The sequence below is a fragment of the Sceloporus occidentalis genome, unplaced genomic scaffold (genome assembly GCF_023333645.1).
Source record: "Sceloporus occidentalis isolate IW3139 unplaced genomic scaffold, rSceOcc1.0.p SCAF_84, whole genome shotgun sequence".
NCBI classification, from domain to species: domain Eukaryota; kingdom Metazoa; phylum Chordata; class Lepidosauria; order Squamata; family Phrynosomatidae; genus Sceloporus; species Sceloporus occidentalis.
The window spans coordinates 2,270,462-2,287,769 of record NW_028317064.1 but is presented as its reverse complement, the minus strand read 5'-3'; the positions used below and the strand labels follow the sequence as shown (position 1 = coordinate 2,287,769).

The following is a 17,308-nucleotide window of genomic DNA, read 5'->3' as shown; positions in this document are numbered from 1 at the left end:
TGCTGGCTCTTCCTAAACTATGCTAAGTACTTTCAGTAGTGATTTGGGTTAGGACCACTACGGCGTTCTCTCTCTCTCTCTCTCTCTCTGTACTGCCACAATAAATTTGTGCTGTAGGAAAATATTCTTCGCTATGTGTCAGAGGACGCTTTGGTTTAATTTGTTATTCCATTTTGGGCAAAAACGGAACAAGTTGTGCCCAGAGCAGGGAACACGAAAGGAACCTTGAATCAGCATTCTACCGAAATAAATGAGGAGTGTATAACGCATAGGGAATTAACCCCTCTTAATGTATACACCACGCCTTACACTGCAATAAATAAATGAGGAGTGTATAACGCATAGGGAATTAACCCCTCTTAATGTATACACCACGCCTTACACTGCAATAAATAAATGAGGAGTGTATAACGCATAGGGAATTAACCCCTCTTAATGTATACACCACGCCTTACACTGCAATATAGCAATAGAATCCTCGCGGCTAAGTCAGAAAACCCTCTTGGTTCGACGTCGTGTTCACAAGTACAGAAAGCAAGGCTGAATACACAAAATGCTGCACGTTCAAAAATATTTTTCTTCCACAGACAGGTTAAATACTAGGGGCAGCGCGATGCCTTTGATTAAGCGTCTTTCAGCGAGGAATTCATCAGGAATGCTTTTCAAATCGGCTGCTATTTGTGTAGCCAAGTGTTAAGTACCACGTTCCTTAACCTTGGAACTTGGAATGAGCAGTGATAACCCGTGTATAACCCCGATATTATTATATATATATTATGTTATAGCTTCAGAAAAGGCCTGGATTGCTTCAGCGCTCCATCAATTGAAATCTCTCGAAGGAGCAATTCATGGAGCTAGTCGCACACTCTTCTTCTGGGTCTACTCTACGGAGATAGGTCGTTCTTCAAACGTTGTGGGGGTCAGGCATTTTGTGTAGCGTATGAATGAAGAGTGCTATATTTTGAACCGGTCATGAAAGAGGTGACGCAAGACTGAGTGTATGACATATTCATAGGGTGGTAGTCCTTTAGTCTCAGACTGTTGGTAATTTCTCAAGGGTTAGTTCAACTAGTAATATTCGTTAACTTACTCTTGCGCTTTGGCCAGCGATAAGTTGGTCATCCTCCGTCTGCACGCTCGTTCGGCTTCTAATATCATAATCTTCTTGTTCAAAATCAGAATCGTCCTCAAGTTCTTCGGGAGTCTAAACGAGGGAAGCAGTATGACAAGTTGACAACACGTACTAATAATGTTATTCAGAGCTTACACTCTAAACCTATGTAGGCCAACAGCATGTCACGCTATGGATGGAGATAGAATGGGCAAGAAACATTGTGTTTTTACACTTTAAGGGATTTGTAGCCGTTTATGGGTGAAAAAAGTTGTAGAAGGGTAACAAAAGAAAAAATGAACAATAACTAAATACGGGACAATAGTTCCATTTTACGCATAATCCAAACATTCTGAAGGGCCAAGATCCTCCGAGATAGGATAAAAGTTAGTATTTGAAAGTTGGCGGAAAACCCTCTAATAAACCCGCTAATCCCAAAATAGACCTTTAGCAAAGAAGACTGGATAACCTCGTGTTTTAGGATGTTACACGTATTTTCTCAACTATGGGGGGGCAAGAAAGTTCCGGAGAAAGTAAATTCAGACTATAATTTATTACCGTTTTCCAACAGACGGACCCGCCGTACAAAGGGGGGACATTATGGCTTTGTTACGGGACACTAAATTATTGTCAATATCTATTGATGGGATAAAATAAGTCAACGGTTGTTGCCACCAACGTGGAAATCTCCTTCTAATGCCTTTTTGGTACTCTACAAATGACATGCCGTTTGGATTATTTAATGAATTGAATGATAATGCGTTATGGTCCGCACTATTTCAATTTACACATGATAAATGATATCCTGAGATTGCATTTAAACCAGTGATAGTCTGTTAAACACTGATGTCTCAGAAGTTAATGTAGTGTAAAAAGTTACAATGGTGTGGTTTGTTAATGAGCGACGAAATGCTAAGTACCAGATGTTTCGGGCTCGGGAAGATCTTTTTTTTTTTTTTTTTTTTTAACAGATATTATTCTTGGCTCATATGGAAGAATTTGGCCCGACGCATATATTACAGGGTCGTGTAGGTAAGAAAATAAGATTTTAATTAGAGTTAAAAACTTTATGTTGCCGTTTTTTTTGTCTTTTTCTGACTGGTGAGCAGAAACTTGCGGTATCGCTAAGTTTAACCCCTCCTCACCTGGGGCGCAAAAAATGTTTAACCACGGGAAAAGGTATGTCGTGTGCACTTTTGTTTTTGACTATTTTAAAATGTACGTAAAATCTGATTTTTTTTTATTTATTTTTTTTTTACAGAAAGCGTTTTGTTTCGTTTGCGTACAAGGTGTTGAGCGGCCCTGACTTTGCCCTCTGTTGTTATTCAATAAACATTGATATTACTTTAAGCAGAATTCAACATGAGCTATACACTAATACGCTATACGGACAAAAGTATTGGGACACCTGACCATTGCACCAACAGGGACTTTGATGACATCACATTCTAAATACACAGACATTAATATGTAGCTGTTCCCTCCTTTGCAGCTATAACGGCTTCCACTCTTCTGGGGCGTTTCTGTGGGAATTTTTGCCCGTTCATCCAGTAGAGCGTTTGTGAGGTCAGACGCTGATGTGTGACAACACAGATATGGCGGTGCTTTGCTAAGTTATCTAAACATTGTCTCTTTTAAAATTACTTTTCAATTTTGTAACAACTTTTTTTTACACATCTCACAATGCTAAATAAGATGTTGCTTCATTCTCCGCATCTAGCCCAACAAATATGGATGGATCTCCACATCCACATATCCTTCCCCCCCCCCCCAAAAAAACTCCTAAATGCCCATTCATACGTCTAAGTTCATGTACTCACCCTTATCATGAGAACGGCTTTCCGTATATCACGCACTCCATCGTAAACCAGACGGGACGCGTCTATAAATTCATTCTCCTCAAACGGTTGGGGGATATTTGTGCTTAATGCTTCAATGGCAACTTCCACTTGTTCAGCAAATCGGGGCATAACTACACAAAAGGATGGAGAAAAAATAAAAGTTTCATCGTCCACTGCATTCCTCTTTAACTGTATGGTTCCGGAAGAATTGGATCTAGTAAAGGAGAAAACGCAGCCACAGAGGGTTCTTAGATTCTAGAAGGCTAACTGGATACGTTTCTGCTTTTCAGGTGGAAGCGGTTTTTCAAGTAAAAAGAAGAAGAAGAAATTGCCTGGAGTGGTACCTGAGATTGGATGATGGATAACACAAAACACTTTGGCAAACAGCTTTACTGTGAAATGAAAGATTGACGTCGCGTTTTGAGGTATTGACTTTAGTGTAAAACAAGATCCTGTAGGCTGCGGTATATGCTTCTCCGGAACAGAGCCGCTTGGAGAAGTCTTTAACAAGACAAGTAAAAAAAAACAGAACACAAAATCGGTAATACACGTGGAAAATACTATTACAGGAGGAACATATTCACGGAATATATAGAATAACCATATCATATTGATTAAAACATTTTTGGAAATCTGAGATTTGTGGCATTCTGTGGACAAAAACTGAGATATGAATTATTTTCCTGATCTGAGATCCACTCTCTTCTCCTCATCTCACACTTACAAAGGGTGAGGGGACCAATAAACTTCCACTTATGGAAAACTGCAACGTAAAAGTAGGGAATAACAACTTTATGGCAAAGAATGATCATGCAGTAGTGACATCTACTTTATGAGCAAGGTAAGCCCACACCTAAAGGACCACGGCTCTACAACTCTCTAAGAATAACAGATAACTCAACGTCTTGGGTATAAGGACTGATGAACAATTTTGGAATCACCTCCTACATGATCTACTCCAAAACATCATCACTACTCAAGAAGATACAGGACTTCCTCAACAAACTTGAACATGAAACCAACTTTGATCGGACTAGAACGGTCCAGCTAATGAAAACTCGGAAACGGGCAACACAGGCCAAAAATAAGAAACTCATCATAGGACTCCAAGATAACATCTACCACCGAAACACCCAAAAACACTAGATATGGTACCTCACCTGTAATATAACCCCCAATGCTGTATACAGTAATATAACCCCCAGTGCTGTATAAAGTATTACAACCCCCCAGTGCTGTATACTGTAATATACCCCCCAACGCTGTATACAGTAATATAACCCCCAACGCTGTATACAGTAATATAACCCCCCAGCACTGTATACAGTAATAACCCCCCAGTGCTGTATACAGTAATATAACCCCCAACGCTGTATACAGTAATAACCCCCCCAGTGCTGTATACAGTAATATAACCCCCAGTGCTGTATACAGTAATATACCCCCCTAGCGCTATATACAGTAATATAACCCCCAGCACTGTATACAGTAATATAACCCCCAGCGCTGTATAAAGTAATATAACCCCCCAGCGCTGTATACAGTAATATAACCCCCAGCGCTGTATACAGTAATATAACCCCCAACACTATATACAGTAATATAACTCCCAGCGCTATATACAGTAATATAACCCCCAGTGCTGTATACAGTAATATAACTTCCCAGCACTGTATACAGTAATATAACCCCCCAGCTCTGTATACAGTAATATAGCCTCCCAGCGCTGTATACAGTAATATACCCCCCAGTGCTGTATACAGTAATATAACTTCCCAGCGCTGTATACAGTAATATAACCCCCCAGCACTGTATACAGTAATATAACCCCCAGCACTGTATACAATAATATAACCCCCAGCGCTGTATACAGTAATATAACCCCCCAGCACTGTATACAGTAATAACCCCCCAGTGCTGTATACAGTAATATACCCCCCAGCAGTATATACAGTAATATAACCCCCCAGCACTGTATACAGTAATATAACCCCCAGCACTGTATAAAGTAATATAACCCCCCAGCACTGTATACAGTAATATAACCCCCAGCGCTGTATACAGTAATATAACTTCCCAGCACTGTATACAGTAATATAACCCCCCCAGCTCTGTATACAGTAATATAGCCTCCCAGCGCTGTATACAGTAATATACCCCCCAGCGCTGTATACAGTAATATAACCCCCAGCGCTGTATACAGTAATATAAGCTCCCAGCGCTGTATACAGTAATAACCCCCAGCGCTGTATACAGTAATATAACCCCCCAGCGCTGTATACAGTAATATAACCCCCCAGCAGTGGCGGATCTACCGGGGTCGCAGGGGTCGCGACTGCGACCGGGCCCCGGCGGCAGGGGGGCCCAAGCCAAGGGGCCGCCCGAAATCTTTTTTTTTTTTACGTTTTTTTTTTTTTTTTTTTTTTAAATAAGGCAGGGGCGTCCAAAATGCGGCCCGCGAGACCTCGAGGTGCGGCCCGCGTAAGATCGGCAGCCAGGGCAACCGATCTTACACGAGCCGCACCTCAAGCCCTGCTACTTACTTGTGGGAGGGTCTTCTGGACAGCACGGAGGAAGCGGAATTCACGTGACTTCCTACTTCCTCTGTGCTTTAGCAGAGAAGGCAGAGGGAGGCCGCGCCCCCTGTTGAAGTCTGTGAGCGGCATCGAGGGAGCTGCAGTACAGGTAAGGGGGTGGGGAGGGTGTTTGAATGAGTGTGTGTGATTGAGGGAATGAATCTGTGAATTAATGATTATATGTGTGTGTGTGTGTGTGTGTGTGTGTGTGTGTGTGTGTGTGTGTGTGTGTGTGTGTGTGTGTGTGTGTGTGTGTGTGAGATAGCATGGATGTGTAAGTGCTGGAACCTAGGCATGATGGGACTGTGATTGCTGTTAGCAATCACACTCCTATCATGCCAAGTCAGCCAGTACATGCTGAAACCTGGCCAGCTGCCCCCCTTGTGTAGTGATGCTGCCAGCAGTATGGGGTCTGCACTTACAGCCACCCTGTACCAGCATGTACTGGCTGACTTGGCATGATAGGAGTGTGATTGCTAACAGCAATCACAGTCCCATAATGCCTAGGTTCCAGCATTTACTGGATGGATGTGTAAGTGCTGGAACCTAGGCATGATGGGACTGTGATTGCTGTTAGCAATCACACTCCTATCATGCCAAGTCAGCCAGTACATGCTGAAACCTGGCTAGCTGCCCCCCTTGTGTATTGATGCTGCCAGCAGTATGGGGTCTGCACATCACTTACAGCCATCCTGTACCAGCGTGTATTGGCTGACTTGGCATGATAGGAGTGTGATTGCTAACAGCAATCAGAGTCCCATCATGCCTAGGTTCCAGCATTTACTGGATGGATGTGTAAGTGCTGGAACCTAGGCATGATGGGACTGTGACTACTGTTAGCAATCACACTCCTATCATGCCAAGTCAGCTAGTACATGCTGAAACCTAGCTAGCTGCCCCCCTCGTGTAGTGATGCTGCCAGCAGTATGGGGTCTGCACATCACTTACAGCCACCCTGTACCAGCATGTACTGGCTGACTTGGCATGATAGGAGTGTGATTGCTAACAGCAATCACAGCGAGCACAGTCCCATCATGCCTAGGTACCAGCATTTACTGGTTGCCTAGGCTAACAGCAATCACACTCCTATCATGCCAAGTCATATTGCTAATTTTGTCCTATTGTGTGTTACCTACTTTTATTAAATATGTGAGTTTTTATTATTATTTTTAAAGGTGGGGGTCATTTTCGGTTTTGGCTAAGTGAACCCTGAATGTTTTGGTCCAGAATTTTCATTTTAGTTCATCCCTAGAATAAATCTAGGGAATCCTGAATTTGTAGTCGCAAAACTTTCAAGGCCCAGAAATCAGTGAGAGGAAGAGTAAAGGTTTTGTGTCATTTTACTTTATTTTAATCTGCATATTTTATTAAAGGCCATATTTTTTGTCACAGTGAAAAATGAGTGCGGCCCGCGCCCGTATACAATTCTGATGAAGTGGCCCACTGCAGAAAAAACTTGGACACCCCTGGATTATGCCCTTTGTACATGCGCCCCTTTTTCTTTGATTATGATTCAATATGTAAATTGAATTTGTTGAATTAGTTGAAAAAAAATTGTTGGGTAAAAATCATGTTTTTTGGGGGGGGTGAGGGGGTGGGGGGGCCCTTAACAGATTCTCGCACCCGGGCCCTGAGGCGTCTAGTTACGCCCCTGCCCCCCAGCGCTGTATACAGTAATAACCCCCAGCGCTGTATACAGTAATATAACCCCCAGTGCTGTATACAGTAATATAACCCCCAGCGCTGTATACAGTCATATAACCCCAGTGCTGTATACAGTAATATAACCTCCCAGCGCTGTATACAGTAATATAACCCCCAGCACTGTATACAGTAATAACCCCCAGTGCTGTATACAGTAATATAACCCCAGTGCTGTATACAGTAATAATCCCCAGCGCTGTATACAGTAATATATCCCCAGCGCTGTATACAGTAATATAACCCGAGTGCTGTATACAGTAATATAACCCCAGTGCTGTATACAGTAATATAACCCCCCAGCGCTGTATACAGTAATGTTGGTCAGATATGACAAAAAATGGTTTTATCTCATTTTGTTCCAATAAACCCTCTTTTATCTGCAGATCTGCTGTCAGTCATGTGATATTTTGGGTGACTTTCCCGGCTCAAACACCACACTGAGCTGATGCTTTACGGCAATACTAATGAAGTCCGTCCCTCCATAGACTTTCTTGAGTCACAGTGGCATGCTGGGTGATTAAGACTGAGCCATTCTATTGTTTCCCACAGGCAGTATGATGAGGAATCAAGGTATTTGTCTAGTAGATTGTCAGATAAACAGAGTGAGAACTCACACAAATGCCTAATACACAGCTGCCTGGAACCGATATATATATATGAGCTATTTGTATGAGTTCTCGCTCTGTTATCTGAGACCATGAAGATATTTGGTGGCAGCTCTCCTTTAATCTAAGCCTTTATATTGGAGCGACAATGTACCAGGGGGAAAAAACAAACCCTTCCAAGGACAACCCCATCCAGAGCTCTTATTCTATAATAACGCCGGTGAAGATTAGCTGGGAATCTAGAACGTTAATATGCGATTTTCCACTCAAGCGAGAAACTCTTTAGAACGTAAACAAAGGTGGTTTTTTTTTGTGTGTTAAAATACATGAATGTAACAGAGAACTTTAATGGAAAGTGACAAATCATATCTATTCTACTTACCAGTTTCTGACAGTAATTTGGTCGCTTCCAAGACTTTCTCCGTATAAACACCCGCTTCATAGTTCTCCATTTCGGCGTTAATGATATGGATCACTCTGGCCGCACGACCTCTAATGGCGCCTGCGGTTCTATCCAGGGTATCCACGTCGCCCTCCTGCAGGGCGATGACACATTTATTCACGTCCTCCAGTATGTGGTTTTCTATGGAAGGAAGCGACACGTACGGAGCACACGTCAGTATAACAGGACTTGGTTAGGAAAGCTGAACGTTTCAATGAAAATGTTGTCATGTTTAGAATATTAGGGTCATTTCCTCGTAGGATGAAAAATATAAGCGATATTTTCAAAGCGACTACCCAACCATGATCTATATGTGCTGATTTCATAAAGCTGATGAGGTCATTTCTCGAGGTCAGATCCTTGTTATATTTTCCCGCCATTTACGAATAACGCAGACCTAGTCTCCGGTGAACTTTTACGGCAGTTATTTTGTGTAAGGAAGTACAAATGCAATAAAGCTACAGTACATTGAAGTACAACTGTAGGTTTGCAATATAATGGCGTAAAAGTGCAGTAAACGTGCAGTATTGCGGTTTTTTCATGTTCAAAAAACTGCAGTATTACCTCAGAAAAAAACATGCAGTAATTTTCCGTAAGGGCATGCTCGAGGGATCCTAAATCCCTAACCCTGTCATATACTGAAATATGAAAATATGATAATTAAATATAGTTTGAGTCTAGAGAAGAGGCCATAATCTAAAACGTGGGGTATTAGAGACTTCGATGGAATGTAAAGAAGTTTTAATTACCAAGAGGGTGACAGATAAGTGGACCAGCGTCCCAGCAGAAGCGGTAGTACATTGAGGGTATTTAGACATGCATGCATATGGCTCCTGAAGATGAGAAGCCTGGCTGGGCCGACTGGGTCTTATCGGCCGTCAAATTCTATGTCTCTGTGTTTAAATTAAGGGAAACCATACCAGTCGAATGCATCATCTCCACTATCACTGTTTAATCCATAAAGCAAAGCCCTTTTTGATTTTTTTCCTTTATTTTAACACCACAATAGAGCAAATTCTGGCAGCGCTGCCTAAATCGATGAACGTATCCAGGTTTATTCAAATATTGTTATAAGCAGCAAGTGGTTGGTATAAAATATTTAGCTTTTAAGTCATTTATTGATCTTTACGCTCAGAACAAAACTAATAAAATACCAGATTGTCATCTATATGATTCCCGTCACTCTCAATCTGGGCACGAAAAGACTTATCAGCTAAATGAAGGAAACGGGACGGCATGAAAGCAGCAAGTATTAGCGGTGTTATTTGGGTGAAAGCTGATAGAACGTAAAGAAAACATATTTATGATAACTAAAATAATTCCGGGGAATACACGATTTTAGAAACAATCTAAAATCAAGTAAAGAGAGACCGAGTCATACATAGATGGCTGATAACATACATGGCTGTGGTTCCACGATTCTAACTATTATCAGGGGTGTCAAAAACTGCCCAACCCTTTATTCTAAGTGAGGCATCAATAACGAGGGAAAAAGAGGGCAGCTGCCTAGCCTCGAACATCCTAGAGACTTCCTAGTTTGGACCCAAATCCCTCTTTCCTCCCTTTGATGCCCCCTCTTTTCTAGCTCAGAATGTTTTGTTGGGTATGAGGGTCACACAGGGTTCTACAGTCCTAACAGCCACAATAATGTGTAAAAACTAGACTTGTCCATTCAGATTTGTACAAACTGAACATTTAACAAAATCTTTCAATGTTGTTGATCTGTACAAATCTGCAAAAAGAGCCCAGACCCACAAAACGGGGGAAACAAAGCCAAAAGCTCATGTTTTACAGCTCTGCTTCTATGTCTTGCATGTCCTTGTTATTCTCTCTTCTTTCTTTGTCCGCATCGTCCGATTGGAGGGTCGGGATAGAGGACGTCACCAGAAGCTCCATCATTTTGCCCTAAGATAACCTCCTGTGAACTTCCACCAAAATGGCAGAGCTTATGGTGATGTCCTCTCCCCCAATTGGAGAATCAGTGAGGAGGACGTCACCAGAAGCTCCACCATTTTGCGGAAATTTGCCAGAAGCTTTTGTCCGTTGAGATGCAGATGAAGAAAGAAGAATAAAAAGAGAAAAAGGAGAGAGGAGAAAGGAGAGCAAGACACAAAGTGGAAGTGGTTGGCAGAGAAGGTTGGGAGACATTCAGGGAGCATGAGTGAGAGGGGGATGGAAAAAAGGAGGGAGTCCAATTCTTTTTTATCTTTATCATTTTGGGCCCATTTGCACATGTCTAATAGAAAGAGGAGGAAATGGGTTTATTAATTAAATTACGTACGTAACATGCATCCCTTTCCAAATATCTTACTCAGTTACAAATCTATATTTCTCCAAGCCACATAAAAAATCGTGGTGTTCTTGTTCAGCCGTTGGAACCGCTTGGCGCTATTAAATACCCTTTGTTGGGAAAAATTTCAAGCGAAAAAATTGAAGCTGTTATTACACTACATAACACATTGTGTTAAAAACGGTGTGACAAAGTGGAGATTAGAGAAGAAAATGCATCTATTTTCTATTTTTATATATTGTATTTTCTGTAGGAAGTCACATGTCATATGCTTTGTACTGAAACATGGTTTATAACAGTTAATCACATCGTGTCATTGTGTAGCAGACCACTATATCACAGAGTTTAATATATCCGGCGGTGGAAATATACCTCTTGTTACTTTGTTCGACATGATTTTTATTGGCCAGAACTGTTAATACTGAAGATACGACTTTATTATACAGGAGAAAGGCAATGATTCTTAGAATTACAATTTTGGCCTGTATAAAGAAGACGGCATGTGAGATTACTGCTCAAATTTATTTATTTTTATTTATTGTTATATTATATATTTGGTTTTTTTATTTTAATATACCGTATTTGCTCGATTATAAGACGAGGTTTTTTTCAGAGCAAATGCTCTGAAAAATACCCCTCGTCTTCTAATCGGGGTCGTCTTCTAATCAGACCTCAAATAGAGGTCTGATTATGAGACCAAGATCCAGATCCCCCGCACCGCTGCAGGGGACCTGGATCCTCCTGTCTCCCACCCCACACACACCCCACACACACCCCACACCCCCCACACACACACTTACCGGTGCTTCCTGCTGTATTGCCGGGGCAGCGGGTTGACGTCTAAGCGATTCGCGTAGACAACGTCCGCTGCAGCCGGAAGGAGGTGTGGCTAGCAGCAGGGGTTGTCTGCGTCCGTCGCGGATACCTTCCCCGACTGTCAGAGATCAGGGGAACTCTGATCTCTGACAGCCGGGGAAGGTATCCGCGACGGACGCAGACAAACCCCCGCTGCCAACTCCACCTCCTTCCGGCTGCAGTGGAAGGAGACGTCAACCCGCTGCCCCGGCAATACAGCAGGAAATTGGAAGCCCGGTAAGTGTGTGTGTGTGTGTGTGTGTGTGTGTGTGTTAAATGGGGGCATAGGGCATTTCTGGAATGCCTTATACCCCTATATGCCACTCTGGCACTTAGGGGGTTAAAATGCATATTATGGGGCAGAGTGGCATATAGGGAGGTATAAGGCATTTCAGGAGGCAGCGTGGCATTAAGGGGGCATTTAATAGAGCACTCTGCCTCCTGAAATGCCTTATACCTCCCTATATGCCACTCTGCCCCATAATATGCCTTTTAACCCCCTAAATGCCAGAGTGGCATATAGGGGTATAAGGCATTTCTGGAGGCAGAGTGCTCTATACAATGCCTTTTAACTCCCTTAATGCCACTCTGCCTCCTGGAATGCCTTATACCTCCCTATATGCCACTCTGCCCCATAATATGCATTTTAACCCCCTAAATGCCAGAATGGGAAATAGGGGTATAAGGCATTTCTGGAGGCAGAGTGGCACATAGGAGGTCAAAAGGCATACCATGGGGCACAGTGGCATATAGAGGGTTAAAAGGCATATCATGGGCCACAGTGCCATATTGGTGTGGCAAGCCTTGGGGCAGATGTGCGTAACTGGGGGACAGGTTGGAAAATACAAGGAAATAAAAACAAAAAAAAATATTTTTCTCAATCATAGCTTTTATTTAAAAAAAATAGTTTACATGAATTAACATTTACTGGTAAAACTTTTTTCCTTTAGGGTCGTCTTATATTCAGGCTTTTTCTTTTTTTCCTAAGTTAATATTCAGATTTTGGGGGGTCGTCTTATAATCAGGGTCGTCTTATAATCGAGCAAATACGGTAATTGATTTTGCCTGAAACAGCACAGCGAGGAGTCAAAAATATATTTGAATGTTACAGAGCTCATCTACGGTTCCGAAAAGACAATAGATAAGTACCGTATATAATGGAGAGGACAAGAAACCAATTTTTATTATTATTGTGATAATCACAAAAAAAAAAAAAAAATCACGCAAAAAAAAAAACCCCTCGATATTTCAGAAAAAAATAGAAATGTTGAGGATTGACCACAAAATATTTAAGAAATATCAAAGATATTGTTCCCGTGGTGTACGGTATTAGCGACTAGTTGAAGGACCACTCCATTACTTAGCACCTTATGCCCCCTTCTCTTTTAAGGTTGCCTTCAAGTTTGTTTGTAATAAATGTTTAGATTAAGTACACACTACATATTTAGAGATGTTTTACTTTTTCCAAGAGTATTTTCCTATTTATTTCCATACCCAATATTAGCAATGCCATTAGTAAGAAGATAAAAATAGCTCAGTCGTAGAGATAACAAATGGCCCGCAGCTCCATCTATATCCGGCTCGGTTATTAATTATGAAACTATGTTTAAACAACAAGGTAGTGAAGGGCGCATTAGTTGAACGTGTTGTCCCCCCTGTGGGAATTATGCTGTTGTGTTTTTAACAAGGTTGTGTCATCTCATTGTCAATAAATTCAAAATGGGAGCCGTCCCTTAGCCCTGCACACTGATCTAGGCCTGTATTAACTCCCTTGTTTCTATACAGAAAACAAAAGACTAGACCTAGGGCAGCATGCCCAAGGGGTCACAGTCCTCCTGTCTGAAAACTGGGCAGCAGGTCGCCCTCTTGGGTGAATAGGCACCCTGGCGAGCTGCAGCTCAATGGGCCAGTTACAGGGGAGACCTCTGATCTCTCCAACTGGCTCGTTCACACTTGGCACAGCCAATGAAATTGTTTACTTGGCATGAAACACTGCGGGAAAGCTGCTGCTAACCGGCTACCAGTAACCAAAACTGGGATACTGATAAGTACCAAATCGCCGTATTTCCGCCCCAGACAGGAAACCCAGATAACTCTATATACTTTACTTACAGAGTCAGGCATTGAAATGATGATGTCATTCATGGTCATGATGCAAAAGTTCATTGAAAGGAAGAAATATGTTTTGACATATAAGTTAATTTCCCATTAAACGGAGCACCCCAGGAAAACGCTACATATACCTGACACGGACAGGAAGTCATCCACAGATGTGATGTCATCGACGGCTTCTGTAAGAACCCGGACCTGCTTCTCCCATTGGTCTTTAAAGACATCCATGTTATCCTGGGCAACTTTACTTTGTGGCCGAGCAGCTAATGTCAAGGCTGCGTTGATCACCTAGAATAAATATGTCATTGCATAATCTTTATTAGTAACGTTTCTTTTTTTATGCGTGGAATTTAGAATAAAGATCACTTAATAATCAAATAGACAAGTTATGTTTTTACTTTATTGAGAGGGTGGTAGGTAAGTGGAACAGCCTCCCAGCAGAAGTGGTAGAAGTAAATATAGTGGGAGAATTTAAGCATGCATGGGATAGGCATATGGCTCCGGAATCTATGATGAGACCAACGACTGATTAAGGTCTGAGTCTTTATATTAGGGAAAAACAGGGTGACTAGACGGGCTGAATGGGTCTTATTTGACGTTGAGCAGCGATCACTGTCTGAACCCAAATCACATATTATTAAACCCAGAGCTTGATTGCTTCCAGACACCCCATACTATGAGTTTATCCAAACCTAATTTCTAATACGTACCTGGGGGCATAAACTATCGATCTGGGTAGCTGCCATACGGACCAACTTTACTCCTTCTTCATTATTGGAGATCGAACAGGCCAGATTGGCCACCTAATGGTTTAAAAAAAAAAACAAGAAAAAATAGAGGAAAAAAGTTAATTTAGCACAAGCAGTATTTTATAAGCTATATAAAACAATAATAATAATAATAAAAAAATAATAATAATATTAACGAGCTGCAATGACACGGGGCCCGTCACAAAGCCAGCCATTCCCCATAAATACGGGAGACATCAATACATTGCGATCCTCCTAGTACCTAATGAGTTAAATAGCATGTATCATCTGTGGGTATACCATCTGATATCGGTGGTAGGGGGATGAGTAACACACTGGAAAAGGTTGAAATTGTAGCAAATAACCACCGGAATTCAGCAACATTGCCCAGAATGAGCCAACATCATTACAGCTAAATTATGTGGCAGGAGAAACATGCGCTATACCTACCGCATTATATATATATATTTATATATATATATATATACTATATCTATGGAGCCCTTACTGTAAAAGTGCCGAACACAAGCCTATTATGTATGAAAATAAAATTACTGATGTGTAAAATTCATCAATAATCCACCATGGATTCTCTCTCTCTTTACGCAGCGCAAGGATATGTAAATGGTCATTACTTTCCATGGCATGCAGAGCAATGCTTAATATATTTATATTTATATATATATGTATATATATATATTTATATATATATATATATATAATAAAATGTACAAAATTATATATATAAATGTATATTTATATATATATAAATATACATACATATATAATTTTTTACATTTTATTTTATATGTATATATGTATATATATATGTGTGTGTGTGTGTAAGTATGGAGTATATTAATAGATTCAAATGTTTCAATGTATAAATTTAAATTTATAAGAAGCTTTGTCTGATACTATGGCAATGATAAAATTCAAACAGGGTGAAGTCTGACAAATGTAAGAAGTATTATCCAGGGCATGACTGGAACATTCATAACTAACAGCGATTATGTTTCTTATACAAAATTGCTTTTAAAAAAAAAAAATCCCAGTACTGACAACTTGAAAAGGCTTAATTTACATTAAATAAATAGGCAGAGCATAGCCAAGAGTATAATTGCTGCAAGCTGAATCAGAAGTACCCTAAATAGACATGGAAATCAAGTTAGAAAATAGATTTAAATTTAGATACTCAATAATGTTTTGGCTACACTCCCGGCCATACATATCATAGCTATTTCATCAATAATTCCTGGGCAAAGCGACGGCGCTCCGTGTATCAAAGACGACGATATCCGCCAAAATAATTTATTTTATTTTTTGGGATTTATACCTGTACAGGTATTTATTTTTTTAATAAAGAAATGATTGTGCCGAGATTTTAATATATATCTTCAGCTGGAATTCATATAGAGAAACGTAGAGTTTTACAGCATATAAGAACCATCTAGCCCGTTTTTCCCACGATTTAAGAAAAAATATGTGCCGTATTAATGATGCTGCTGGAATTAAAATGGAATTATAGTTAGGAACCCTTTTTTTTTTTTTTTTCGCCCAGCAGAAATACGTTTATTTAAAAAACATCCAAAGTATATAAGAAAGGAAACAATTGGGACTTAAAAATTAAATTATTTTTATGTTTTTTCGTGATTTATTTTAAACAGGGGAATTAAATTGAGATGTTCTACTAAGGGCAGGAGGTAAAAAAAAAAAATGGTATGTATTTTTTTATTATTTGTCAGGATTTTTCTGCTTTTTTTTTTTTTTTTTTGCAATTTATTAATTAAATTATATTCTGGGGAAAAAAATATTAAAAAAAAAAATTGCAAAAGTTTGTGACGGACATATTTCCATGTTTATATACAGAGAAACTTAACGTACTCCCCAAAAAATTATTTTAAAATATTCCTAAACTTCTCTATTTCACAAACTTTTCTTTAGACAAAAATCACAGGCGCTGCTCTTTATCCACATCTGCACAGAAGACAAACCGATACATTTTTAAATAGCATGTTTGTGTATTCATGATACCTTCGGGCAGAGATACCAGTTGGAAATAATTCATGAATGATTTCAAATACCCTCGTCTAATTTAGTTATTTATTTATTTATTTTCCCAAAATTTTTCCTCTGGTCTCCCCTCGCGGTATTAATCTGTTCCCTCGTCTTCTTTACATCGACGTATAAGCCCCGATACATCTGCCTTTCAACCGAGTCCATTCCGCTCCGCAGTCATTTAGAACGCGGCCGGCGTTCGTCTCAATGTCAAATCGTTCCGTAGCCGAGCCACCCTAGGCTTCAACGTGTCTTCCAGGCATCTTCTACTCAAGCTTCTCTCTTAATAGAATTATTTTCATCTCAAGGCAAACCTGTTTGTTTATTGAGACCCAACTTGTGTCGATTGGTTTTAATTATTACGAGCCGACAACCTCCAAAGTGTTGTTTTTTTTTATTATTATTATTATTATTCATCGTATATGTGAAATATTTTTACAAGGATACACAACTGATGAAACGGCCTTAAAAGTTGCCACCAGGAGACAAACGATAGAGAATATATAGAGAGCTGAAACATAAAGTCAATGCACCATTACAGAGCCATATTCTCTGAATATAATCCTTATCTTGACTTTTATCTGTTTGCAGACGATGATGTGAATGAGAGAGATCTTTCTTCGGGCTCAAAACACACCATCCGTCTTGCGTTTTCTGAGAGGTCCGCTACATAATAGGCAGCACTTTAATAGTTCTATAATAGTTTTATTGAGCCTTTAAGATACCCATCGCACTGATGTGAAACGCGCCGTCCCGCTACAAGAGTGTTTTATTTCTCTACTCTATGGCTTTGAGATTTTCCGTTTACCTCTGTCCGCATTAATCACGCCGGGACGTAAGAAGATCTGGCCGGCGCAGGCAGGTGGACGGCTTTAAAGAGATGTTTTTGGAAGCATCTTTGAATCCACGTGTGAACGCTGTTTTGGATATTTGTATGTTGTAGTAGTTAAATGATCTGTAGAACC

General features: G+C 40.4%; 1 protein-coding gene across 5 annotated transcripts in view; it reads right to left on the bottom strand.

Moving 5' to 3' along the window:
• The window catches only part of LOC149285097 (catenin alpha-2), a 581,118-nt gene that overhangs the window by 58,519 nt on the left and 505,291 nt on the right, over window positions 1-17,308 (bottom strand). For all 5 annotated transcript variants that reach the window (XM_089495822.1, XM_089495823.1, XM_089495824.1 and 2 more), the window contains 5 exons: window positions 14,247-14,339; window positions 13,668-13,824; window positions 8,220-8,420; window positions 2,932-3,083; window positions 1,091-1,204 (listed from right to left, as the gene is read on the bottom strand). In XM_089495822.1, coding sequence (XP_089351948.1) covers window positions 1,091-1,204; window positions 2,932-3,083; window positions 8,220-8,420; window positions 13,668-13,824; window positions 14,247-14,339 — 717 coding nt within the window. The remainder of the gene's footprint in view (window positions 1-1,090; window positions 1,205-2,931; window positions 3,084-8,219; window positions 8,421-13,667; window positions 13,825-14,246; window positions 14,340-17,308) is intronic.